General features: G+C 39.6%; 2 protein-coding genes across 4 annotated transcripts in view; one reads left to right on the top strand and one right to left on the bottom strand.

The window, feature by feature from the left end:
• LOC101336987 (uricase) overlaps window positions 1-27,644 on the bottom strand; it is a 129,697-nt gene that overhangs the window by 23,296 nt on the left and 78,757 nt on the right. The window contains exon 4 of the mRNA XM_073787965.1: window positions 928-1,146. Within this exon, the coding sequence (XP_073644066.1) occupies window positions 928-1,146 (219 nt within the window). The remainder of the gene's footprint in view (window positions 1-927; window positions 1,147-27,644) is intronic.
• DNASE2B (deoxyribonuclease 2 beta) lies at window positions 12,842-26,685 on the top strand. Of its 3 annotated transcripts, none has more exons than XM_004314365.2 (6): window positions 12,842-13,059; window positions 16,053-16,230; window positions 20,075-20,156; window positions 22,549-22,644; window positions 23,993-24,190; window positions 26,242-26,685. In XM_004314365.2, the coding sequence occupies exons 1-6, from the start codon at window positions 12,947-12,949 to the stop codon at window positions 26,580-26,582; spliced, it is 1,008 nt and encodes a 335-aa protein (XP_004314413.1). In that variant the 5' UTR covers window positions 12,842-12,946; the 3' UTR covers window positions 26,583-26,685. The 3 variants fall into 3 exon arrangements, with proteins under 3 accessions (XP_004314413.1, XP_004314412.1, XP_073644061.1); XM_004314364.3 differs by having other exon boundaries at window positions 22,483-22,644; XM_073787960.1 differs by lacking the exons at window positions 12,842-13,059; window positions 16,053-16,230; window positions 20,075-20,156 and adding an exon at window positions 21,458-21,582 and having other exon boundaries at window positions 22,483-22,644.

Here is a 27,644-nt window from a genome sequence, read left to right as displayed (position 1 = left end):
AGCCCACGCACTGCAACGAAGAGTAGACCCCACTCGCCGCAACTAGAGAAAGCCGCATGCAGCAACGAAGACGCAATGCAGCCATAAATAAATAAATTTCTAAAAAAAAAAATTAGCTTGCTCATTTTGTGTAATATGGGTGTGAATTTCATGCAAAAGCATGAGAAAAGAAGCTTTCCAGTCTACATTTTTTGCCTTTCTAGACTTCTTAGCAAATAAAAAAATTATCTTGAATTGCCCAGAAATCTGCTGGTCGTCCAGCACAGTTTCACTCACACTTAGAGAAACCTGAGGTAAGTGCTAAGAGATTAGAGTCTATCCATTCCAAGAGCCTTCTGAAAAGTACAACTACCACCAAATGTGGATGCTAAGTGGTCACGGAGTTGGGAAAATCAGGAAGGTATTAAAAGTTGGACAGATCTCGAAATGTATCTTATACTTGATTTTCTTCTAGAGTAATACCAAGAAGAGAAATGGTACTTTCTTCTATAAATGCACACCCTTCTAAAAGAAAAAAATAATAGGACTCAAATAATTGCATGACAAAAATGTGTAAAATTCTATTTGGAAATCTTCTCAGGGCCTTGATTTGCCAATGATCCTAATTAAGAGATAACATGTAAATTTGTCAAGTAGGATTCTCTGTCTAAAAGATGTTGTAGTGAGTTGAGAAACAAGAAAAGAGAACAAATGGGGAAAAAAGAAGAAAAGAAAAGAGAATAAAGAGGTGAGTTTAAAAAAAAAAGCAAGATTTTCTGTAAAGCTGAGACTTTTAGAATTAGAAAAGGAATTTTTTTCAATGGTTTAAATGTAAAAATAGGGTTAAAAAGTACAGGGAACTGAAATAAGCAAGTAGTATCCTCATAATATAGTACAGTGATTTCTGCATCCAGATGGGCAGCAGCTAAGAAGTAGAACGACACATACGCCTTTGAACTTTGCCAGGACATGAACTGTGTTCTTGATGGTGTCTGTAGGGATGAGGTCTGAATTGTCTCCATGCAGGTAATCTTTTTTGGAGCTCAGAGTAAGTTGCACTGAAGTTGACACTTCTTTAATGCTGTGATATTTTCCATCTCGCTGAATACGGAGAACTTTTACCATATCCTTCCCATAGCCAGTTCGGACAAGATCCATCTCATCATTCTGCAATGAAAACAGTCATCTTAATGAAGAAGGCTAAATGAAAACAAAAAGTCAACTGCAATCTCTTTAAACCTTAATTTTATCATGTAATCATGAAAGGTAGGAGTCAGAGTATTCCTGAAAGAAAGATCATGCCCTACCTTTGAAGGAGAATGAGAATTTGTATGGAGAAAAGAGAATCACAAGGAAAAGATGAAAATATATCAGATTGGCCTGAAGAGAGACAGGTAGACGGCTTTCTTGATAATAATAAGCAACAACAATAATAACCATACCTCCTGAGCCAAACTATTTACTCTTATTTGATCTCTACTAACTTAATCCTTATATCAGCCCTATGAACTAATATTATTCCCATTTTGCAGAGGGAGAAACTGAGGTTCAAAGAATTTAAGTGACTTACCCCAGTTAGTAAAGGATAGAGCCAAGAATTCACCCTCAGGTCTGTTGACTTCAAATTGTGTACTTCTGACTACTACATAAACTGCCTTCCTCTATAAAATCTTTTGACTATGTTAACTGGAAATAATTATATCCCCTTTTTTATAGAGAGTAGTATTCTGGAGAAACTGCCCTGTGAGCAATAAAAACAATTTGAAAATTGCTTTTTCTACTTGCTGCCAGGAAGAAGAGTAATTAGTGACAGGGTCTAGACTACCTTCAGCAGTACAGAGCCAGAGCCAAATCGCTGCAAGGAAATCTATGCTTTTAGTGAAGAAACACTTAATAAAAGCCTGTGACTGATTCATTAGTATCCCTGTCTGAAGCTGGAGCCCTCGCTAGTGAATACGTCCATCTCCACTGCTAGACTCTGTAAGACTTGTCCCTGGGCTTTACTGGTGTTTGAGAGAAGAGGCAGGAGGGAGCAGAGGGACAGGAAAACCTATTTTATTTAGCATGAAGATTAGCATTAAAATGGTAATGAGAAAAGGTGACAAAAATAAAAGTAAACCAAAAGCAACATGCAGTGAGAATCTGGGGAGGGTCACAAAGAAGAAACCTCGTCTGCGAATCCCATGTAGGCGATATGCTCAGATAGGCCAAGGGCTGCCTAAATATCTACCCGCATAAAAAAATCACCAAATCCCTTGGGAGGAATTTAAAAATGCTAGCCAACATCAGAAATTATTGTCATATTCTTAATCAAAGTGGGGTAGTGAAGGTTGTCTTAAATCTTGGGGATAAAGCCTGGTAGGGCATGCTGCTCTTGGTTATTGAACATACCCTGAAGGTCTGTGGTGTCTGAATTCAGTGCTTCCTCTGTACGAGGGACACATGTAAGGGACAACTCTTGGAGAGGCCCCTTGGATGCATCTGACCCAATTTTGGGGGGACTCATCTTCCAGAAAAGTATCAATAAGAAAACCTAAAGAGCAGACTTAAAGGATCCTAATAAGAACTATAATGCTGACAGGGAAAGAGGCACAGTTGTGTGATTGTAGTGGCTTTGAAATCAGACCAGGTCCAAATTCTGCCTTACCACTTATAGTTTTGTGGCTTGTGACAAATAATTTGATGTCCCTGAGCCTCAGTTTCCCGCTTTGTACAAATGGAGATAACTGCCCCTACAAGTTAGAGTTGCTGGTGAATGTGAAAGGGCTGGCTCAGTCCCTGGTACCTGGTGGTACAGTGAGGTCAACCCCAGTAAGAGTGGCCATGTCAGGCCTGGCTGTGGATGTAGCAGCAGAAGAGATAACAGAGGGGAACTTGATTAAGGGCACTAGTTTTTAGAGTGGGGAGCACTGCTGGAAACAGCAGAAGGAAGACTCTGGCATGTCTCGAACCGCAAGGGATTCTACCCGGGCCAGGGAGGCACTTGGCTGGCTTGGGGTCCCTGGATGGTATGGGCTGAGGTCCCAGACCAAAGGTCTCTGAGACCTTCCATCATCCTCGGCACACAGCAGGACTTAACAAATGTTACTCCTCAGTCCCATCCCCTGCTACTAAATACCCAAGTAGGTTAGTCTGTTGAAAGCAAGTGGTACCCATGAGATACAGAGTAAGATTAAATGATAGCTACCCTTCATTTCCCAACCCCTGCTCATCAGTTCAGCTTCATATCTTGCCACACCCTATTTCAAACTCCACTTCAGCTATCCTGAGCTAATTGTCGTCACCCAGGCCCTGAATGTGTTCTTCTTTGCCTATAGGCCTTTGACTTTGCTATTACCTCTTTCTTGAACATTCTTTCTCTTCCTTGCTACCCAACTATACCAGTCTCTTTACCTGCCTAACTTCTTCTGACTCAACTTTTTTAAGTCTCAGATGTCACTTCCACTAGGTAATTTGCCCCAGCCCTTCAAGTCTGGAGTAGGTGCCCCTTCTATGTGCTCTCAGAATGTTCTGTTATTGCCTTATCAGAGTCTTTATCAAATCACATTACAATAGCCTCTTCATGGGTCTGATTTGTTCAAAAATAGTAAACTATGAAAGCAGATACAATTTCTATCTTGGTCGCCATGGCAACACCAGTGCTCAGCAGAATGCTTGGAACACAATTGGTGCTTAATAAATGTATCATGAATGACCGAATGCTGCCCCAACACCTGCACCTCTTGTGTAGTGACATGGAATAGTTCATGAAAATCCCCCAAAGATTGCAATACAGGAAAAGCTGCTTCGGCTCAGACCCCAATCAGGAAGTTCCTCTTCCTGGGAAAGTGAGGAAAGCAACTTCTGCCCGCTGGCACCACAGCCTGGAGATCACAGGCACAGCTGGCTGGAGAATAAAGGGCCAGGAAGGGCAGAATTGCAGGTAGACAAAGTTAGTGACACAGCACAAAGTGTTCACATTGCTAATAAGACAGAGCATTCTAGCACCGTGCAGCTATCCTGGGGTTCATGCATGACACACGTGGGAGAGGTCAGCACTCTTTAGCAAGCTCCCGCCTGGACTGTGACGCTCTGGCAAAGGCTGAGTAATCATGTGTACTGAGAAAAGAGTCAGAATAAAGAGGACAGGGCTTCCCTGGTGGCGCAGTGGTTGAGAGTCCGCCTGCCGATGCAGGGGACACGGGTTCGTGCCCCGGTCCGGGAAGATTCCACATGCCGCGGAGCTGCTGGGCCCGTGAGCCATGGCTGCTGAGCCTGCGCGTCCGGAGCCTGTGCTATGCAATGGGAGAGGCCACAGCAGTCAGAGGCCCGCGTACCGCAAAAAAAAAAAAAAAAAAAAAAAGAATAAAGAGGACATGACCATCTGAGACTGGAGCAGGATGGAACAAGAACGGTGTGGGACACCCAAGAGTCCCTCAGCAGGACCTGATAGAACAGATAATGGCCCAGGCCAGACTGAGGCTGTTCTCATCAATAAGACCTCCCCAGTTCTGCAGTCTGAGAAACCGGAAGTAGGTGCCAGAATCCTATTGTGTATAACACACAGTGTAGGGCAGGGATCCATGTCCAAGATAACCGTACAGTAAAATCCCAAGGTTGCTCTCATCTGGAGGGTGGGCGGGTAGCTGAGAGGATGGAGTCAGACAAGCCAAGTGTGAGTCTCTCTTCCACCACCTATTAGCTCTGTGAATGGCGGCAAATTTCTTCATTTATAAAATTAATAATAGTGCCCATCTAGCAGGATTGCTGTGAGGATTATAGGACATAAAAACATAAAGCACTTAGAAAAGTGCCTGGCAAATAGGAAATGTTCAATAAATGTAGTTATGATTATCATTGATAAATAATAATTATATGTCATATTTTCCATCAAAGGGTCCTGACAGTTACTGTTAGAGAGCAATAGTCAGACTGTACACCAATCCAGAGCTAGGGTGGCTAAAATCAAAGACTGCTGCTATGATATGGCCTACTTCTGCCTTCATACTTTGGTTGTCTTTCCTCAGGCTTGTGTGGCTTGAGGGAACAAAGTCATAAAAGGAAACAATTTCCTAGAGTAATACTCTGGACTTGTAAATGTCAGTAGGAGTAAATCTATACTTGGCTCTACACAAGAAAAATTCCCTTTTCTTAGACATGTCTTGAAATATAAAGGGATAGAGAATCATCGATTGCCTGCAAGTAATGTAGGAGAGAACTCTCAGAGATTTTAAATGAATCTTACGCATTTTCGCTTAGATACTGAGTGTTCTCTTATTTCCACATCATATTGAAAGTGATGTAGGTTGTCACTACAGGTCTAGGAGTTCTTAGCCTGGAGTCTCTTAAGCTCTATAAGGCCCAGTGGATGGATTTGAGGTGGAAAAAATATTAGGAAAGATAAGGGAAAATTTTTTAAATTTTAATTTTAAAATGACTAGAATTTTCTCTCAAGTATTAGAAGAGCTTTTGTAAGCATATCTCTACCCTCCATAACAGAGGGAAATACAGAAGTGCTAGCTATTTTGGACCCATCACACATATTTAAACATCAATTCAGTTGCAGTGTGCAGTGATAGATGGAAGAACTATGCGTGGAGACATGCCTCCCTCTCTATCTTTGGAATGTGCTAGAGAAGTCCTTTCAATTTTCCACCTAGATTTTTCCTTTGCCCGGCTATTTTCTTGGACAGTTGTGAACAAGAAGACTTCTGAGAAAAACGCTGAACTAATATGAGAAAAAGGGGCACTCATATGAACCATCTTAATATCACTTTGTTGGATCTTAATAATACATAAAGATAAGAACAATAATGATGAATAATAATCTTAGAGGCATCTGGTATTTTTTGGCTGCTTAGGATCAACTAAATCTCAGATGGAAAAATATTGATATCTGCTAGCAAATGTCATGTTGCTTTAGACTGTAGAGTGGCTTATTTTTACTATCAAGGGGGGATATGCCTTGAGTTTTGTTCAAAGTGTGGCTCCAAAGGGACTTGTCAAGCAGATGTTTCAAGCACAATATAACGACTCATATGCATAATTATTGCAGAAAGGGCGATCTGTCACCTAATGAAGACTCCATCTACAGGTGCTCCGTTATTTTCATACTTCTGCCTATTACAAAGGATGAGAGACTCATCACTAAATGCCAAGGGAAATGCTAATTTTCTTCTTGCCAGCCTCTCCATAGTACCAAGAGCCTTAGGGCAGGGAACTGGAACAAGGCCTCAGGAGCCTCTAGGAATAGGAGCAGAAAACCTCACAACGAAGAATTGATGGAGACCTCCAAACATGCAGTTGGAAGGAAATTCTACTGAAATGCATACACTGAAAGATTTCTCTTTCCTAATGTATAAGACTTGAAAATAAAAATAATAGTAGCAACAATTTAGTGAGGGTTTGATGGGAAATTTCTATATATGAGTTCCTCTAACCCTTTACAAGAACCCTGTGAAGCAGATATCCTTAACCAAGTTTTACAAAGGAAGACACTAGGGTTAGGTAACTTGCCAAGGTCACACAGTTCCTGGGTAACAGAGGGAGGAGGAGTACCTCGACCATTTGCCCCAAAGTGACGCTCTTTCTCACTACATCAGAGTCCCTACACTCATTAGGGAGAGAAAGGAAGCATTCTGATCCCGCCCAGAAGGAGGGAAGTGGGCAGGCTATTGCAGAAACTTGCATTTCTATACCATTTAAAAATTTTCTATCCAGTAAAGACCTATATTATCTTATCTATTCCTCACAAAACCTGTGATTCGGTGGGAAGGACACTTATTTTAATATAAACTAGATCAGTGATGTTAAGTGAGCTTCCCAAAGTCACACAGCTGACAGGCAGACTGGTATAGTGTAAAGGGCCCTACTGAGACTGAACAGTGTTATTCTACCTACACTATACTAGGCAGAACTAACCCCAAACTGGGAGATGCACCCTGCTCAAACCATTGGTTTTTCTAGCACTTCAGTCATTTTTCTAAATTACAGATAAATTCTAAGCTCAGATGAATTCTGTGTTTATTGCAGGTTTGTTTAAACTGTGAAATAGGGGAAGGAAAGAAGGGTGCTTCCCCTCTGGGGCAGGATTAAAATTCAGCTTCGTGCCTTCAACAACGTGGCACCACTATTGAGTTGAACATTGACTTTTTTCTGGATCAGCACCATTGAAAACACGAGTAATGGAGGCTTCTTTGTAGTCAGTAGAACCATATCACTAAAGGACTGTTTTCAGTCCATCTGCAAGGACAAAGAAGTAACTGCATCATGATAGAAAAGAAACAAGGTAAGAAGGAACCAACATTTAATGAGCACCAGTTACGTGCTGGAGGCTATGTACACAGCATCTCACCGAATCCTGATAGCATTTTGTAAAGGTGCAGCTCATGAGTCCCACCTTCAGAAAAGGAAGCTGACACTCATGAGGTTAAATAGTTTGGTCAAAACCGCATGGCTAATGAGAGGTAGGACCAGGCATGGAACCCAGGTTTGCCTGATTATTTTTATGATACTCAGCTATCTCCCTGATATAACATTATAGTGAAGTTCTTTATAATGGGATTTTACCTACATACCCACATTTATTTGTTTCTCTGATTAGGTTTAATTCATTCTAAAACCTGCATAAACCCAAAACTGAAGTCTCTGAAACCTTTTTCATTCAATCCATACATTCATCTCTATTTATTTAATTCCTTCTAGTGACAAGCACCGTGGTAAGTGCTGGAGATAAACAGCAAACAAGGCAGTCACTATTCTGCCCTGATAGAGATTAGAACAAACTTCAGAGTAGAATAAACTTTTCTGGTAAAGAATCAAAGAGTATTTTAGGTTTTACAGGCTGTATGATCTCTGTTGCAACTACTTAGCTCTGCCATTATGGCATAAAGTAGCTATACATAGTACATAAATGAATGAGTGTGACTGTATTCCAATAAAGCTTTATTTACAGGAACAGACAGTGGGCCAGATTTGACCCACAGGAGTTTGCTGACCTCTGCTTTCTAGAGGAACTTCAGAAAAGAAACCAAGTATTTAGAACACATTGTGATAATTACTCTAATTGAAAAAATACAGTGGGTTTTGGGACTATATTGCAAGGGACGCCTAAGCTGGATTGAGAGAGATGGGGGATGGCTTCCAGGAGGAACTGGTATCCATAAAGCCCCCTAAGTGATGAGTAGGAATTAACCAAATAAAACTGTCCAGTCCTCTTCCACTTATTCTACTTATATTTCCCTTTAACCACATTTTTCATGAACAATTCTTTAGTTTACAAATGCCTGAGTCATTTTGTTTGTCTCATCCCATTTCATCAAAATAATGATGCAACAAGCATTCAACTTTCTGTCACATTCTAGATTTTACTCTGTATATTAACAGTCTTTTAACAGTTTGAACAAAACTAAAGTTGAACTTAAATATGAAAATTTTATGGTATGTAAACCATACCTCAAAAGGTTATTGAGGATAAATAAATAAAACCAACAGTCTAACTCCCAGGAGTCCTCACAGGATGACTGCACTTTGATGAAGCCAGCACAGACCAGGGTCTGGAGAAACCCAACTTTATTTCAACCTCAAATTCTCGCATATAAAGCTTTAAGGAACATGAACTCATAATCAAAAATCAAAGGTACACATGGTAGCAAAGTATCATGAGAGAGAGTCATAGAAATAACAGGTAGCAAAGTCTGACCAGCAAAGATTGGAATTATCAGACACAAAATAAAAGTCATATATTTAATATTTTTGCAGAAATGAAAGAGAAGGTTGCATAGCTTCTCTGGAGCAAGAAATAAGGCACTATAAAAAAGACAAAGAAAATTTGGAAAATAACCCAACAGAACTTCTAGAAATGCACTAATAAGTGGATTAAGAAACAGATTGAACACAACTGAAGAAAGAACTAGTTATTTGTAAGAGGTAAAGTAACAGATTAATCTTGCCAAAGAGAGAATTAGAGAACTGGAGATTGATCCAAATAAAGAATCAGGGATTAATGCAGACACACATGAGATAGAATATATGAAAGAGACATAAAATGTACTAGAAATGAACTTATTTACCAAACAGAAACAGACTCAAAGACATAGAAAACAAACTTATGGTTACCAAAGCAGAAAGGTTGGGGAGAGGGATAAATTAGGAATTTGGGAGTAACATATATACACTACTGTATATAAAATAGGACCTGTATATACTGTATATACAACAAGGACCTGTTGTATAGCACAGGAACTCTACTCAATATTTTGTAATATAACCTACATGGGAAAATAATCTGAAAAAGAATATATATATTCCGCTACTTTTGAGTTGAACATTGACTTTTATCTGGATCAGAATATATATATTCTTTTTCAGATTCTTTTCCAATGTAGGTTAGTACAAAATATTGAGTAGAGTTCCCTGTGCTATACAGTAGGTCCATGTTGTACGCTGAGAAAACCATAATTCAAAAAGAGACATGTACCACAATGTTCACTGCAGCACTACTTACAGTAGCCAGGACATGGAAGCAACCTAAGTGTCCATCGACAGATGAATGGATAAAGAAGATGTGGCACATATATACAATGGCATATTACTCAGCCATAAAACGAAACAAAATTGAGTTATTTGTAGTGAGGTGGACGGATCTAGAGTCTGTCATACAGAATGAAGTAAGTCAGAAAGAGAAAAACAAATACCATATGCTAACACATATATATGGAATCTAAGGGGAAAAAAAATCATGAAGAACCTAGAGGCAAGACGGGAATAAAGAAGCAGATGTAGAGAATGGACTTGAGGACACGGGGAGGGGGAAGGGTAAACTGGGACGAAGTGAGAGAATGGCATGGACATATATACACTACCAATTGTAAAATAGATAGCTAGTGGAAAGCAGCCGCATAGCACAGGGAGTTCAGCTTGGTGCTTTGTGGTCACATAGAGGGGTGGGATAGGGAGGGTGGGAGGGAAACGCAAGAGGGAGGGAATATGGGGTTATATGTATACATAGAGCTGAAACTAACACAACATTGTAAAGCAATTATACTCCAATAAAGATGTTAAAAAAAGGATATATATATATATTCTTTACTGTGCACCTGAAACTAACACAACATTGTAAATCAACTACAATTAAAAAAAAATTTAAAGAATCGTATTAAAAATGTACTAGAAACATACGATAGAGAGAATGTGGAAGAGGCAAAATTTGAAGAAATCAGGACTGAGATTTTCACAACTAGAGATTATCATACTAAGCGAAGTAAGTCAGAAAGAGAAAGGCAAATGCCATATGATATCACTTATATGTGTGGAATCTAAAATATGATACAAATGAACCTATCTATGAAATGGAAACAGAAGCATGGACATAGAGAACAGACTGGTGGTTGCCAAGGGGGAGAGGGTTGAGGGAGGGATAGAGTGGGAGGTTTGGGTTAGCAGATGTAAGCTTTTATATAGAGAATGGATAAACAACAAGGTCCCACTGTATAGCACAGAGAACTATATTCACTATCCTATGATAAACCATAATGGAAAAGCCTATAAAAGAAAAGAATATGAATGTATAACTGAATTACTTTGCTGTACAGCAGTAATTAACACAACATTGTAAACTCTAATTAAATTTAAAAAAAAGACTGAGATTTTCTAGGATTATTGGATGAATGAATGCAAACTTTCAACCATTGAAAAAGAAGCTCATTACCAAGTAAAGTACTCGTCTTTGTTCACTATACTTGGCCAAATTACGATGAAGGGATTTTCTACTAGTTCTACTATATAGAGGTAATCATATTGTGAAGGAGACGTGATATTTTCATAATATTGTACTAATTGGGCTTCAAAAATGGGTAATGTGAAAAACATTCTGCTCAGTTTGTGTTTTCTCCATCCACCAAATTCACTGTGCTTCCTTCCACGACATTGCTTTGCTGATTTTAGTAAAAACCCAGGACTGGAATCTAGGCTTTAGGGTAATGTTGAAATCCCTGCAACCCCTCAACCACCGGTACAGTGTTTGACACCTAGTGATTGCATAAGGAAGGTTGTTGACTGACCATCAGCATGACCAGTTCAGCAACAACGAGAGATAAGAAAGCTTACTGAAAGTGACACCTGAAAGGAAAGAACCTAATTGCATTTTTCCAGATCTTGAAATAAAATTGGCTTTAGCAAAACCATCCTAATACACATATCCTGCAGCTCAATCACAGGAAGGGCTCAGGTTGTAGTAAAAATAATCTTAGCTAACACTTATGGATAATTTACTATTTGCCAGGCACTGTGCTAAGCGTGTAATGAGGAGAAAACAAGAATTATTTTATATCCTATTCAACAAATGTTCTTTAGCCTACATAAATGAAAACAAGTTGCTTGCATTCTGTATATGAATTAATGAATCCTAAGCCTAGTGTACTCACCTGTTATCATTATAATACCAAAAGTTATCACAAGATAAAATTAAATTTATTTCACTTTAACTTAGAAAAGTAAACTTCATGCTATGAAATTTTTTTAAAAACTGATGAAATTTTGGGGCTGCTGAAATCCTTTTTTTCTGAGTGCAGTAAACACATACATTAAATAAAATGATACCCATGGAGGAATGGTCAGAAAAATGCTTCTCAGTTTACCAGTTTGGTAGGTTGTGAAACCAGATACAGCACAACGTTGGCCTCAGGGCATTAAATCTGAAAGTTTAGGGTGCCGCAGCATCACCAAAAAACTTGTAAATAATGTAGATTCTTGAGCCCAACTGGAAGAATTCTTATTTAGCAAGTTTGGGTTGAGGTCCCTTTTTGCCAGCACCACAGGAAAATGTGGGCAGGTGGCCCATAACATTCCTCACAAAATTCTGTTTTAGGAGAAAGAGCTCTAAGCCCTTCGTTTTTTATGAACCCCAAGGATCCTGAACAACACCAGCTCAACCATAGAAGTGATCCAGTTTGCAAGGGTCCAATTTAGTCTGAATCCCTAAGTGACTCTGATCTGGATCCATAAGCAAAGGGACAGATCAGAGCCATACTGACTTTCAGGCATAAAGTAAACTGCTATTTATTATTATAGCATCTTTAATAATTGATTCAAAGGCATCATGCACTTAAAGAAATGTTTTCATATGCCTATCTACTTCTTCCCTCCTCCAAAAAGAGAATGGTCTCACCTTTGTATAGTCATGGAAATGAGCCATTTTCCCTTTGCCTTCAACTTCAGATTCAGTTTCAAGAATGGGAAAGAATAATTTGGGCAAAACAGATGCTTGTAACATTTTTATTTGATCTGAAGCATGAGCGGTCAATATGTTTACCTGATTGCATTGCAACCAATTGGACACCAAGGCCTCTTTGGAGTAAAGCACCATGCTGAGTGGCTAAAACCAGGAGGTGGAGAGGCTATGTAAACATCTTCAGTAAAATACAACTGGATTTGCTCTTTCTTTGAAGCAAACCTTTGAAGTACCCTTTAGGAAATGTTTCCTTAAGATAGAGAATATTACAAGTGATAGATCCTAATTATTACTAAGATATAAAGTTTTGTCATTTTTGTGTAATGTCTGAACCACAAACATTTGCTCTCACTCACAGAGAGACAATCATAAGGGAAAAAACATGAAACAGATTTTATTCAACATCTATTTATCAGTACAGAGTTCTCCTGTCCACTGAATTTCATACTACATGATGTTTACTCCCAAGAGTTAACGATACATCCCTTTTTTCTTGCCAGGACTTTTTGATGACGTTGCAAACTATTCAGCAGTCAACAATTCAGCACAAAGGCATTCAGAGTCACGCCGGCATGTTGTGACAGAATCACACAATTACATGGGATTCGTCCCATTCTGAAAATGCCTAAACAGCAAATGGCAGAAGCAAATGGAATCAAATGTCAGAGCCAGCACAGTCTGAGAGACTTGAAACTCAGACTCCACGATCCATGGGGAAAGTTTCCTGCTGTGCCATGGAATAAAGGTGCCAGATAGAAAATGACAGCAAGACTTCTAAGAACACCCCTGGCTTTGCTCTTCCTTGGCCTCTTTGGGATCCTGAAGGCGACAACAATATCGTGCAGAAACGAGGAAGGTGAAGCTGTGGATTGGTAGGTAAATGAAATGTAAGGCTTGGTGCGTGCAGATAGAAAGCCAGAGTACTGGTGGCTAACTGGTGCACTGTGAAGTTCAGGAGACTTCCACTCCACCTCTCCCCTTAAAAAGAAAGCAAGTTGAAGTGTATAAATGAGCCACGTATCCAGATAGGGGTAGGCTTCTGAATGAGAGAGCTTCCCTTTGAGAAAGAGCTTAGCAGCCCCTCGTGGGCCTGATTCATGCTCTCAGCAGGGCAAGGCTGGTGGCCACAGAGGTGCATTAGAGCTGACAGCTTCTCTCAGTTGGCAATTTCCTTTAATTGCATTGTGGCTTTCCTAACAGAACCCTTCCAACATCCTTTTAGAGTTGATGAAGGAGAGAGGTTAATTTTTCCCTGACACTGGAGCGTCTCCTTATGTGAAGGAGAAAGAGGGCTTGATGGTACAGAGCACTGTTTGGTTAACCTTATTTATTGGACAGCACAGACAGCTGTTGGAGTGGGTGGTAGGTCACCAGTCTCCTGCAGTGTCAAAGAGACGAAACACAGCTTTGAGTTACAGTCATGGATTCTCCGAAAGCTTTGATCACTTTTTCACTCTTTAATTAGGGTGTTTAGGTTAGCCTTTATGGTTGGCATCAAGCTTTGTGTAAACTTCAGGCTAGAGAACATAGATCCACTCAATCAGTCTCTCAGCAAACAGTTACTGAGCTCACACCAGCCCTGTGCTGAGTTTTGAAAATACAAATATGAACAAAACATAGTTCTTACCCTCGAGGAGCTCATCGTTATGTGGTAAAGGCATATATGGGGCATTAGATGGGGCATTGGGGAGGATAGAGCCCAGAAGACTTCTCTGGGGAAGTATTGGGCTGGCCAAAAAGTTTGTTCGGGTTTTTCCATACCATCGCATGGAAAAACCCGAACAAATTTTTTGGCCAACCCAATAGTTTTGAGCTAAGTTTTGAGAAGAATTATGAGTTAGTTATAAAAACAAGGGAGATGCAAGGGCACCTCAGGTCAATGAAGAAGCAATGAGGAGGTCCAGAGGCAATAAGCAATGGGGAGAGTTTGGAAGCAGTTAAGTAAAGTTGGCGCTTCAGGAGAACGTGGGGAAATGGCAGGAGGGGAGAGGGGAGCTTAGAGAGATAGGTGAGAGCCAGGTCATGAGGGGCTTCATGTGCTGAACTGCTGAGTCTGAACTTGACCATGAAAGGGAGCTACTGACAGACTTCAGATGGGGACTTGATAAAGTCATATTTGCATTTTAGAAAGCCCACTGGCAGTACTCTGAAGGCCAGCTGGCTGGGGACTAGTCTAGAGTCATGGAAACCAATAGGACTTCACCAGTGTTACAGGTGAGAAGAAGTATGGACCCAAGTTAAAGAAGAGGAAATAGAGAGGAGGAACACGCTGAGAGGACTTGGTAATGGATAGGCACAGGGGAGTAGGAGAGAGGAAGAAGTTAAGAAAGACTTGCAGGTTGCTGGCTTCTGTGACTGTGTGGATGTGTTCCCTAAGAGCAGGGGATGAGTAGAGTTGTCGCAAAATATTGTGAACTTGGTTTCGAAGATATGGAGTTGGAGGTCTCTGAGACATCTTTGTATTTGGGCTTATCTAGACCTCAGCATAGAGATCTGGGCTAGAAATAGATTCAGAAATCTTCAGATTATAATTGGAGATAGTCACCCAAGGAAAATGTTTAAAAGCACTAGTCCTTAATTGGTATGCCATGATAGCTGACAAACATTTCACTGGTGGGCCACCAAATTGTGATCAATATATAAAATTTATTTTTGCCACAACCGAATGGACATATTACTTAGCAATATCTGTCAGAGAGAATGCTGTGCTAAGCAGACAGGGAGGCACAATCTCGAGCTGCTACAACTACCTGCAAGAGTTAAAGGGCAGAGGAACGTGAGGTCAGCATCAAAGAATAATTTCATGTTTCCTGCCATGTGTGAGGACCTGGCCCTGAGAGTAAGAAAGCCTGGACAGGGCAGGAAAGAGCATAAATGGAAACATGAGACTGATGAGAACCAAGTGACCGTTGAAGCTTTTCTCTGCAGTGTGAGACACTGTTGTGGGGTAATAGTGAATGCATTACAATGTTTGGTCCAGTGTGAGTATTTGAGGGTTAATTGTGGGGTTTGTGCTATTAAAGAGTGTTTGGCTAGAACTGGTCAATTTTGCCTTCCAGGTACTTTTGACAATGTCTGGAGACATTTTTGATTGGCACGACTTGGGGAGTACTGTTGACATCTAATAGGAAGAGGCCAGGGATACTACAATGCACAGAACAGGCTCCCAGAGAATAATGGGGCCCAAAATGTGAATACAGCACACTGAGAAACCCTGGGTTAGATGATCCAAGAATGGCTGAATGCCATGCGGGTCTAACAACCTCACCTCCCTGTGAGATAACCAAAGGAGATATACAGATAGGAGACAACAGTAAAGAAAGCAAGGCATTTACTCAATTGGCTGGTCTTGGACCTGAATCTTCAATGCAGAGCATGCTGATAAACTGAGCTGAAGAATGTGGCTTAGGCCAGAGGCTCAAGAAAGCCTCCACTGACTCTGATGACTAAACCCAAACCTCAGACCCAGCCAGCCCACTACAAAGAGATGAGCATGCCAAGCACCTAAGGCAGCAGAGAAAAACAGAGAAGAGAAAGGAAAGGAAAGAACAGAGTTCTGTTCTTTCTGTGGAAAGAACAGAGAAGCCATTCTCAAAGTGTGCGAACTTCTACTATGGGGATCCCACCACCCAGGCCAGTAAATGTTTTTAGAACACGTACAGTCAGATTTGCATTTCCTTCATTGGGAAGGAGCAACAGTAAGGGTGGAAAGAGAGGCAGAGAGCTTGCACAAATCCCCTTCCTTAGACTTAGAGGCCTTCTGTGAAACATAAGTGAAATGATACGTTTAAGTGCTTGACACAGTGGCTGCCATCAGGGAAAGAGTTAGGAAATGTTAGTAATTCATAATTATTTCTTTTGTTAGGTTTACATTTTATAAGTTGCCTAAAAGGCAAGACAAGGAAAGTAGAGAGACTGGGGTAGAGTACCTATACCTAGACTCTGCAACCAGAAGCTGGAGAAGGAGTAAGCAACTAATGAATACCACCAAGAGTGTTTTGGGAAGGACATTACAACAGCTATATGAAGCATATGCTTCCGAGGTATGTTATAGTTATCATTTATTTGAATCATATAAAATGCATAATACAGACTCCAAGGCTTCCAAAAGATTTTAACTCCTTGTCTACCCAGTGCCCAATCCTAGCAACTGGAAGTAAGCTAGCTCAGAATCTGAATCAATCTAACTAAGACCTTAGGGAATACATCAACATACTCCATAGCAATGCCAAATTGTTGATATGTTCGGCACTATGTCCAATGGCATCACTGGGCAAAGTGTGAACTAATTACATATTGAAATCTTTTGGCTGCCAAACTCTGCCAATGTGCTCAGTACTTGCTATCTTACTCCTTTAATGGAAATAGAGAGAAGAGCCCTCTCCTATTACAATGCAATATAGATCTGTGATCAATATGCCATGAGTTATGGGTTGTTTAAGCCATGGTGGGATGAGTTTGGTGGGAAAAGTAAAGGGTTCCACTTGGTCTTCCTTTTAATTAATCATTTTCAAAATAGTAGGTTGAGAGCTAGGGCTCTAGTTCAAGGCCCTGGAACTAACTTGCCTGAATATGGAGCTTAAACCTGCTATCTGGACTCCATCAGGCAATGAGTTAACTACCTCAGTGTGGGCAGTCTCCCAACATTCCAGGCACCAGCTGCTGTTCAGTGACAAGATACTGCTTTTCAACCAGGGGTGACAAGTAAAATCGAACAATAATTAACATCCAATTATACTCATCTATGCATTTCCTAACAATAATTTATAGAGAAGTAAATATGTAAAATAACTCAGCACTTACAACGTGCTGGGTCTTTACATATGTCAACTAATTTAATCCCCACAACAATACTGAGTTAGACTCTAGCACCACTATTTGAACATTTACTGAAAATATGCAGAGAGCTGTCACCTTGTGCACAAATATCCACTTTATTCACCTGTCATTAAGACCAGCCATCGGAGCCAAGTTACAAAGTCAAAACTTATTTGTAAGCTGTTTGAGTACATGTGATGTTCCAAACACTGTCCTAGAGGCTTTTAGAAATTGTTCATTCTCAGCAACATCCCTGCTTTGAATTAGTCGATTATTGTATAAAAGCAAAACTACCTATAGCTGCTTCTGCTTTCCAAGGTTGGGGATGGAAAGCCTGGAGTAGAACCCATCAGTGAGAAAATAAACACATTCTTCCCCTCCCAATTGCAGACTGTCCAAGAAGAGAAAGGCAAGAGCAACATTGCAGCCTCTGTCATTTATCTTATTTGGGGAAGATGGGTCTTCATTTGGCAAACTATAATAATGATCTTTGGAAGTGCAAAAGTAGCCCCAGAGCCTAGGAGGGCGTGAGAGCTAAACTGCTCTGCAAAATAAAGAAGGAGTAGATGGGAGCTAGGAAATAAAAGTATACAGAACATGGAGGGAGATTGGAGGCAGGTCAGCTTGGTGATGTAAAACCATTCAGTGTTTCATACCTTCTGTAAAACCTGCTCACACGCAATGTCTTGAGTGGTGGATTCTGGGAAGAAAATGGCAGTAAAGGGGCTGATTTCCATGTCTGATTGGCATGGAGCCCAAAGAAGAACAACCAAAAAGACTGAGTGTTCTCTGGAAGTTGGAACTATGTGCCAGAAGTGACCATGAGAACACAACTTCCCCACCTTCTGATCTGGAATTGAACTTCTGACAGAGAGTAGAATGCAAGATCAGACCAACTGGTTTTAAATCTCAAATGTCAAGTTATGCCAATATTGGGGTTATGTTGGAAAATATCCCTTCTTTGCCTTTGTAAATGAGAACCTTCCATATACCTTGATAATAACACTTATCAAACTATATCACAGTTGCCTATATTTACCTGACTATTCCCTGCTAGACTGGGGTCAGAGACCGTACCCTTCTTATTCAACATCCAGTAGTCAAAATAATACCCAACATAAGTGTTAAAGGAATAAAGATGTCCTGGGAATTTGCTGGTGGTCCAGTGGTTAGGATTCCATGCTTCCACTGCTGGGGGCCTGGGTTGGACCCCAACCCCTGGTGGGGAACTAAGATCCTGCAAGCCACGAGGCCAAAAAAAAAAAAAAAAAAAAAGGTCTAGAGGCACAAGCCTAGGTCTGCCTATTCTTCTTTTTTAATTTTAATTTTATATTGGACCATAGTTGACTAACAATATTGTGTTAGTTTCAGGTGTACCGCAAAGTGATTCAGTTATACATATACATGCATCCTTTTTCAAATTCTTCTCCCATTTAGGTTATTACAGAATATTGAGCAGAGTTCCCTGTGCTACACAGTAGGTCCTTGTTGGTTATCTATCTTAAATATAGCAGTGTGTACATGTCAATCCCAAACTCCCAATCTATCCCTCCCCACTATCCTTCCCCCTGGTAACCATAAGTTTGTTCTCTAAGTCTGTGAGTCTGTTTCTGTTTTGTAAATAAGTTCATTAGTATCAATTTTTTTTAGATTCTGCATATAAGCGGTATCGTATGATATTGTCTTTCTCTGTCTGACTTACTTCACTTAGTATGATAATCTCCAGGTCCTATTCTTAGGTCATGATTTTTTCGCTTTATGAGAGAGCTTCTTTTCACTAGAGCTACATCCCATTTACCTTAGCTGGCTGTTATACCTCTGGTTAGAATGTTAAACTTCATCTATTAGAAGAATTAAGTTCCTTACTGAATTTTCCCAGAGGCCTTCCACATTGTACCCCAAAGGCACACAATGGCCTTGTTACCGCATTCCATACAGGCTCACAGGATAACTAACTGTCAGAGTTCTCCAGTGGAGAATCTGAACGCCAACGGTAGCGATGGTCAATTACAGAAAATGCAGGTAAGAAAACAGCTTAATTTCCTAAATATTCCTAAACATAGTAGCCAAGAATGCTGTAGAGACTATGTTGTGCCTTTTTTTAAAAAATGGTTTTAGATTATATCAACTAATGAAGCAACTGTAAGAAACTCAGTTATTGATTTTTTTTTTTTCCTAAGAGACAAGAAAGGGTCTTTTTTTAAGGGGATGGGTTGTCCTTTCCTGCTTTTAATTATGTCACTGAGACTTTTTAATATTGACATTATTGGCTTCATTAAAAGTCACTGCATCATGACACAACTGAAATGGAACGACACAGAAAAAATATAAGCAAGTTTCCAAAACATGACAAAGAGATACTATCAAAATAATAGCTTCACTTTGACTCAGAGATTTGACCAACTGTTTGGGGAATGTACTCGCATGTTGCCTTACCAGAGGAAATCCATTATCACATTCAACTATACCACTTTTTTTAAGCAGGAAAATGTCAAGTTGAAAAGGTGAAGTGACAGGAGAAATGGATTGAAGAAAAATCCTCCCCTATCAGGGAGCTAGTAGAAGCAGAGAATGAGGAAACCTGATTAAACAGGAAGCTATGACCAAGCAGTGAAACACAAAGTAGGCAGAGGAAATCAGACCCTGACAGCCAATTCCGCATTGTGCCTATAATATCAATGGAGAAAACTTAGCTGTAATCCTTGGCTGGTTGTTCCTACTGCATTTCCTGAATGAATATTTAAGTACCCCTTTATCATACACTAGTTGCCAGATCAGAAACATGGGTCCAAAATAACTGAAATAGGAATATTGCCCTCACACACACATCACAATGCACAGGGCTCCTGTCACACAAGACAAGACCATGTGTGGTTGAGAATGGACTTCTTGTCCCTTGTCTTGCATGTCACAGAATTCATATCGATGGGAAAGCTGCCTATTAGAACGGATGACTTCTCATGTGTATTAATGAAAGTTCTGTATTGCAGGCCGGGTAGCTGGTAGAAATGTTGTGAGCATTTATGAGTGAAAGATTTATGCCATTATAACCCTAAAATGTCCCTGCAGGATAACAGCACAGCCTATCTAATATACAACGATGGAGTCCCTAAATCCATGAATTACAGCAGAAAGTATGGACACACCAAAGGTATGACAAAGGCTCTTATTTTCTCTTTCCTACTGGAAATCAGTATTTTTGTAAACATTCCATCTTCAGTAGTCTTATACTCCATACTAAAAAGATAGCTTTTCTTTTTAATGGTCTGAGTTATCAAAATGAGTGATTTCTGTATCACAGGTTATAATGATATACTTTGACTTTGCAATATCCTTCTCACAAATTCCATTTTATTTCTTAATGTATCTTTTAACATATACTTTAAAGAAGAAATCCAATATTGACTACTGGGAATACCAGCCAGACTATTTATATATGTGTGTGTGTGTATACTGTACACACATTTTAGTCAGGTTTATAGAGGTATAATTTGCATAGAGTAAAATTCACCCTTCTTAGTGTCAAGTTCCATTTGAAATACAGTAAACATTTTTGAAAAAGTATTTAAAAATATTTTTTATATTATAGTAATTTTTGTTGTTATATATTTTGTTCTATAATTATAATAATTTTTATTATAGTGATTTTTGGTATTTTTCAATTTATAAGCTATGTATATATATGTTAATGAAAAATTCAAAATGATAGTAAACAAAAAATCTGTAAACCTAATACTCATTAGATAATTACACTTAATACTTTCTACTTTTTCTATGATACATATTTTGAAACATTTTTATAAAACTACTGTAATGACTACTTCAAACTTTTTTCAACTTAATATACCATGAATAACTTTCCATGGCAACAAGTATTCTTCAGAAGGTTCCAAACTCAAATGTCTTCAGAGGCAGGCAAGTGATGTCAGCAAGCCAAGGGGGCTGAACTGGCAGGTAACTAGAGAACTGGAGAGTATATACTTGCTCTAAGGAAGCAGTTACTATTCAGCTTGCCTTGTGGGAATGCAATTTTTCCAGAGAAAATTAGAGGTTGTGGGAAATCTCCCCAGTTTTTAAATGTTGGTAATAAATTCAAAGTTTTAAAAAATACTCTGCAAGCATAATAATATGTATCTGCAGGCTAGATTTGGCCTGTGGGCTGCCTGTTTGCAACCTCTGATTAAGAATATCATTTGTAATGGCTGTCAAATGTCATGAGCATTGAAAGCCTTTGATTTAGCTAAGTTGCCTTCTTGATGGTCCTATTTGCATGGAACCCAACAATTTTTATAACATGCCGCATTCTGCAACCTCTCCTTTACCAACTGCCCACCACCATTTTCGCTCCACCCTGTTAGTTGATACAAGGGTTTAGAAAAAAGGCTGGAAAAGGAGTGGGACCTGATGTCACATTGGGGAGTTCCCTGCCAACAGGTGTCCCGACATCCTGTGGCATTTGTACCAGGAAGTTAGGATTTCAGACAAACAGCAATACTCATCTGGGCCGAAGAGAGTCCATGAAGATCATCCAGCTCTGTGAGGCAACTGAACTTTGAACATTTTCCATCTCGACACAGGTATTGATTCCATAGCCACTGACAAAGTCACTGACAAATACCCTGCTTCCTTAAAGTGTGTTCTTTGAAAAAGAAATAACTGGCAGGCATTTGGTTTCTGTTCTAACACTAAGGCAAACATGACTTTTATGTCTCCATGGTCGTATGCAAACTGGAAAGTCTAGTTAGCATACCAAAACTGTCTTGATATATTTATAAACACAGAAATAGTCATAGATGCCTGTTGGACAGGGTTCTTTGTGCCATGTCACAAGATGATGAAAATCTTTCTGTTTTCTTCTCTTCTGGCTTTCATGTTAGTCTGCTCTAGAGATTTTTACTAAATACAATTAACTGGGGTGCTTTAGAACATGGCTTCCCTGTTTTTTTTCTCTCTGCCTCTTTTTTCAATCTTGTGGAACTGGGTGAATTCTGCACATAAATGAGCATCAGTTTCTGACAATAAATTACTGCAAGTACATGTTTTCATTTGATATTTTCTCTTTCAACTCTGCTTTTTAGCTGGCTTTTGAAAATAGCTTAGCTGCTTAGCAGTAAAGACATTATCTGAAGCTTGCCAGGTGACTACATAGTCTAACAAGGTCAAATACCAATTTAGCAAATTTGCATTCTGCCAAAACAAATTTTCCTTGTAGTTTCAACATGAAATGCCTCTCAACTCTTCACAGGGTGGCTGCCCTAGCTCCCTTTTGTGGTGGGTTATTAACAGTAATGGGGCAATATGATGTGTACCTGAATTGGTTCTGAAATTATTGAAAAAAAACGTGATCCTTGTAATTATTAGCCTAATAAAAAATTAGCCTGAAGTATAAAGGGCTTAAATGTTGTAGCTTTGAACTCTGTTTTTTTAAAAGGAGCTTTGTTTTTCTAATTTATCTGTATTTACTGTATCTTTGGTAGGTTTACTTCTGTGGAACAGAATCCAGGGGTTCTGGTTGATTCATTCCATTCCCCATTTTCCTCCAATTCCTGAAGAAGGCTATGAGTATCCACCCACAGGGAGACGAAATGGACAAACTGGCATCTGCATAACTTTCAAGTACAACCAGTATGAAGCAATAGGTAACACTAGAGTGTGTAAAAAAAGAGAGAGAGAGAGAGAGAAAGAGAGATAACAATATTGAAGAAGGGCTTTGGAAATATATTAATAAATTTATCACTTCATTTGCTTCTCTATTCATAAACCCTCTGATACCTAGATTCTAATATTGGCTTTGGTGAGATCTCGGGCAGGCTCACTTACTGGACCTTGCTTTCCTGGTCCACCAATGAAGTCTTTGAACTTGATCAGAGACAGTAGTTTCAAATGTCTACAGGGGCCAGGCAGGTAACAAAAATGGGTGACACAGGTGGACATTGCATGGGCAGTGGGGACAGTGACAAACTGGGTTGTTGACTCTCCCCTAGCTTCCCTCAAAAGCTTCAGCTTCATTATACTGTGGTTCTGTGGGAATACAGACCTACACCTCCATATTTTTTAGAGGAAGCAGAAACCTAGGGGAGGATGTAAGAATACAAGAGAGGGAAGGAAAGAGGGAGATAGATCCTTTGATTTTCAAATATGGTCTCAATCTTATTTATTTTTTAAATTGTGTTGACCTCATGTTGCCTATAGGCCACCAACATGACACTTCGGAGCATAAACCAGATGATCTTCCCTTAAGATCTCAAGCTCAAAGGGCCAAAAATACTTGGATTTGGAAAATCCAAAGTAGGAATAGGGAAGAGAAGTAGGAATGGTATTTTACCAATCACTTTTTACTGAGGAAGCTGCTAAATAGTAAAGAGTGATTATTTGCCTCTGGATATAGGAGGTTTAGAATATTTTTGTTTTTTATCAAATTTCCATCTTATGGAAAGGATTATTGAGCCTCTCACCCAAATTAAGCCCTAGTCTAACTAGCTGAGTTCCTATAATGATTAGAGAGCTTAATAGCATAGAGATTAGGTGTGCATGCTGATGAGTTGGTCATTCTTGGAGCTGGATGATCAGTACATGGGTGTTCTCTACTTTTGTATGTGTACACATGGGAGAAAAAACACATGGCCTCCAAGACCAGACTGCCTGGGCTTTAATACCAACTCCTTCAGTTACAAGCTTATAACCTTAGGCATGTGACATAAATTCTCCATTAATTTATCTATAAAATGAGGATAATGATAAAAGAACTTACCTAATAATAAGGTTGTTCTGATTAAATTAGTAAACCCACATAATAATGCCTGGAAAGTAGGGAGTGTCAACTATTTTAACCAAAAGTTTGAAGGCTATTGGCTTAAAGAAGGGAATACTTTTGCTTTTCTTTTTCATTCTATTTAGTTTTTTAATTCACAACAAGACCTAAAATACCAACAAGCATTTCCATTTGTGTCTTAATTCTCAACTTTTCTTTATTGTTTCTTGATTCAGATTCTCAGCTCTTGGTCTGCAACCCAAACATTTATAGCTGTTCCATCCCAGTAACCTTTCACCAGGAGCTCGTTCACATGCCCCAGCTGTGTGCCAGATCCAGCTCATCAGAGATCCCTGGCCGGCATCTCACCACACTTCAGTCAGCCCAGGGACAAAAATTCCTCCATTTTGCAAAGTCTGATTATTTTCTTGACGGTATGAAAGCCCATCATCAAACAATATGCTATTACACTGCTGCTGGACTCACTTTGGATTGCAAAGAGGAAATATTCTGATTATTCAGGGGAGTAGAAGTAGAAAAGGAGGGAGGACAAAGAAAGGAAAGGGAGAAGGGACACCAAGGGCCAATTGAAATATTAGCCACTTGAATAGAAGGGTTGCTGATCCAACCACAAAAGTATCTCACAACCATCTAGCCAGAGGCCAGTAAAAACTCAGTCTCCAGCCTCAGCTGGGCACAGAACCAAGCTGTCTCCTTTTTCTTTCACTCCCTAAGTAGTTATTTTAAGCCTTCCTTACCCTCAAGTCCTGCCTTTTCACCTTTTCCTTCATAGAGAGAATAGAAATCACCAGAAAGAAACCACTTCAAGAGCACACCCCACCCTCAACAATCTAAGCTATTTTCATTCTTTTTTTACCAGTTTTCTCTCATCCAAACAGAAGTAGTGCACTCCGTGCCCTGGAACCTATCCCAGCCTCAGAATACTTTCATAAACTCAACCTGTTCTCCCTCTTCTACTTCAGCTCTCCTGCTCTACAAGCCCCTTAGAATATAAACATTCCTAAAAACCCTCCCTCAATTCTAGATTCCCTATATCTCTGTTTTTTTTTTCTTCTAAATTTACTTTTAGAAAACTCTTCAGGGTCTTTACTTGCTCACTGCTCCTTGACTACAGTCTTGCTTCTCTGTCTGTAGACCTTACAGTCTCTCTCCAGTCACCAATGGCCATCTTAATTGACCTCACTGTCTTCCTTCCTTCCTTCCTTCCTTCTAACTTCCTTCCTAACTTCCTTCTTTCCTTCCGTCCTTCCTTCCTTCCTAACTTCTTACCTTCCTTCCTTCCTAACTTACTTCATTCGTTCCTTCATTCGTTCCTTCCTTCCTAACTTCCTTCCTTCCTTTAATATTGAATAAAATTTACTGAATGCCTACTACTTGCCTGTGTTAGGCATTAGAGATCCCAAAATTAACAGGACAGAAATAGCTTCCGCAGAATTTGGCACAGTTGGAACCCTTTCTTTTGAAACATTCTCCTCCCTGAATTTTGGAAGTACACAGTCTTTTGGTCTTCCTCCCACTTCTTATAAGTCTCTTCTGCCAGGTCCTCCTCCTCTGCATACTCCTTATGTGACTAGGTTGCCCTGTGGTCCTCTACTTACCCTTATCGCATATACATATTCCTGCTAGGTGATTCCCAAGTCTAGATCTCCACCCTAGACCTCTGTTCTGACAGAAGTATTCATCAGTGAGTGGGACATTTCTGCTCGCAGGGTGGCACAGCCACACAAAATTCAACACGCCAAACTCATCTCATCATTATTCCTAACATATCTCACTCTTTTTCTCATATTCTGCATGGTCCCCTAGAACTCTTGATCCCTCTTTTTTTCTCTTCCCCCTTATCAAATCATCAAATTAAATCAGTTCCCAGTCCTTAATAACTCACATTTACCTTACCCCCTCTAAACTTTCTGCCATGGCCATGGTTCACACCTGTGTTTGTTACCACACTTATTGTGACAAGCTGGTGGTTTTCCTCTCTCCAATCTAATGTAGCCTTCCCAATTCATCCTGCACATTGCTTCTCAATTGATATTTATGGTCATAAATCAGTTTCTATTAATACCCCAATAACACTCCTTAAAAAATTTCCCATTGATTTCAGGAAAATTCAAACACTTTGGCATGGTTTATAAAGATCTCTAGATGCTGGCCTCTGGTTACTGCTCTATCCTTATTCTTTCCAAAGGTCTTTTCAGGACAAAAACCTATATTGCTCTCTTGTATGTGTGGAATAGAAGACATTTTCAGAGACCAATATCATCCTAGTAATAATGATAATAACTTTTATTTGCATATCACTTTAGCGTTTACAAAATGTTCTCCTATCCACTCTCTCAGTCATGTTGTTATTAATGTGCTTGTGACATCCACATATCAGGGGTGCGTGATGATTCTATTCCTGAGGATATTTTCAGGGATTTAAAAATACTAACCTCACTATTTTTCTCTTTATAAACTCTAGACATCTTTGCAGCCTGGATGGCTCAACGGTTGAAGACTCACTTGCTAACAGAAACCTGGCAGCGAAAGAGACAAGAGCTTCCTTCAAACTGCTCCCTTCCTTACCATGTCTACAATGTCAAAGCAATTAAGTTATCTAGACAATCTTATTTCAGCTCTTATCAGGATCATGCCAAATGGTGTATTTCCCAAAAGGGCACCAAAAATCGCTGGACATGTATTGGAGACCTAAATCGGAGCCCACACCAAGCCTTCAGAAGTGGAGGATTCATTTGTACCCAGAATCAGCATATTTACCAAGCATTCCAAGGATTAGTTTTATATTATGAGAACTGTAACTAAACTTGGTGAAAGGACATATGTGCTATCATTTTCAACACTGATATGGTATCTTCTTCTACTAGATCTATTCTTTATATATTAAAAGCCTGTGAATTTACTTATGGTCCACATACCATCAAATAAAATGTTTTTCTCCCATGCTTACCATTTTGTCTTCCAAATAGTAGCAATTTATCTACTTAGCATGTATTTATTTATTTATTTTACATCCTTATTGGAGTATAATTGCTTTACAATGGTGTGTTAGTTTCTGCTTTATAACAAAGTGAATCAGCTATACATATACCTTTATCGCCGTATCTCCTTCCTCTTGCGTCTCCCTCTCACCCTCCCTATCCCACCCCTCTACTTAGCATTTATATGCCATAAACACACTCTGTTATGTGTACCTAAAGTGAGAATAGAAGGAGTGAAAGAAAAAATTTTGTTCCAGATTAGTCAGCTCTCAATTGTCCATGGATTGACTGGCCATCTCTTAGAGTAATTTCATCTTCACAAAGAATTCCCTGACTCTCCTCCTCACCCCTTTTTGAAGAAAAAAAATTTCTATCTCTCTGTACATCAAACTACTTAGTCATATTCCTCCTAGAGTTCTTTTCAATGGTTTATGGTCAAGTCTAATTGGTCATTCTTGAGCTACTACTTACTAACTGTACGATCTTGGACCATTCACCTGAACTCTCTGAGCCTTGGTTTTCTTCTCTATGAAATGGAGATAATATCTAGGTATCTTCAAGCAAATAGCACACAGCCTGGCCCAGTTGACACTTAAAAGACTGATGGAATTTGAATGTGAATCCCCCTACAGTGAGAAAAGACAAAAGAAAATTTAGAAATGAGTAATATTTTTCCAAAAGGAAAAAATAAGTCAGGGACTTCTCTGGTGGTGCAGTAGTTAAGACTCCACCCTCTCAATGCAGGGGGTCCAGGTTCGATCCCTGGTCAGGGAAGTAGATCCCACATGCGTGCTGCACCTAAGAGTTTGCATGTGACAACTAAGGAGCTCGCTTGCTGCAGTTAAGGCAACCAAATAAACAAAATTTTAAAAATAAATAAATAAAA

The sequence above is a fragment of the Tursiops truncatus genome, chromosome 1 (genome assembly GCF_011762595.2).
Source record: "Tursiops truncatus isolate mTurTru1 chromosome 1, mTurTru1.mat.Y, whole genome shotgun sequence".
NCBI classification, from domain to species: Eukaryota; Metazoa; Chordata; class Mammalia; order Artiodactyla; family Delphinidae; genus Tursiops; species Tursiops truncatus.
Note: the sequence above shows the minus strand (reverse complement) of the source record. Positions and strands in the feature narration are given on the sequence as shown.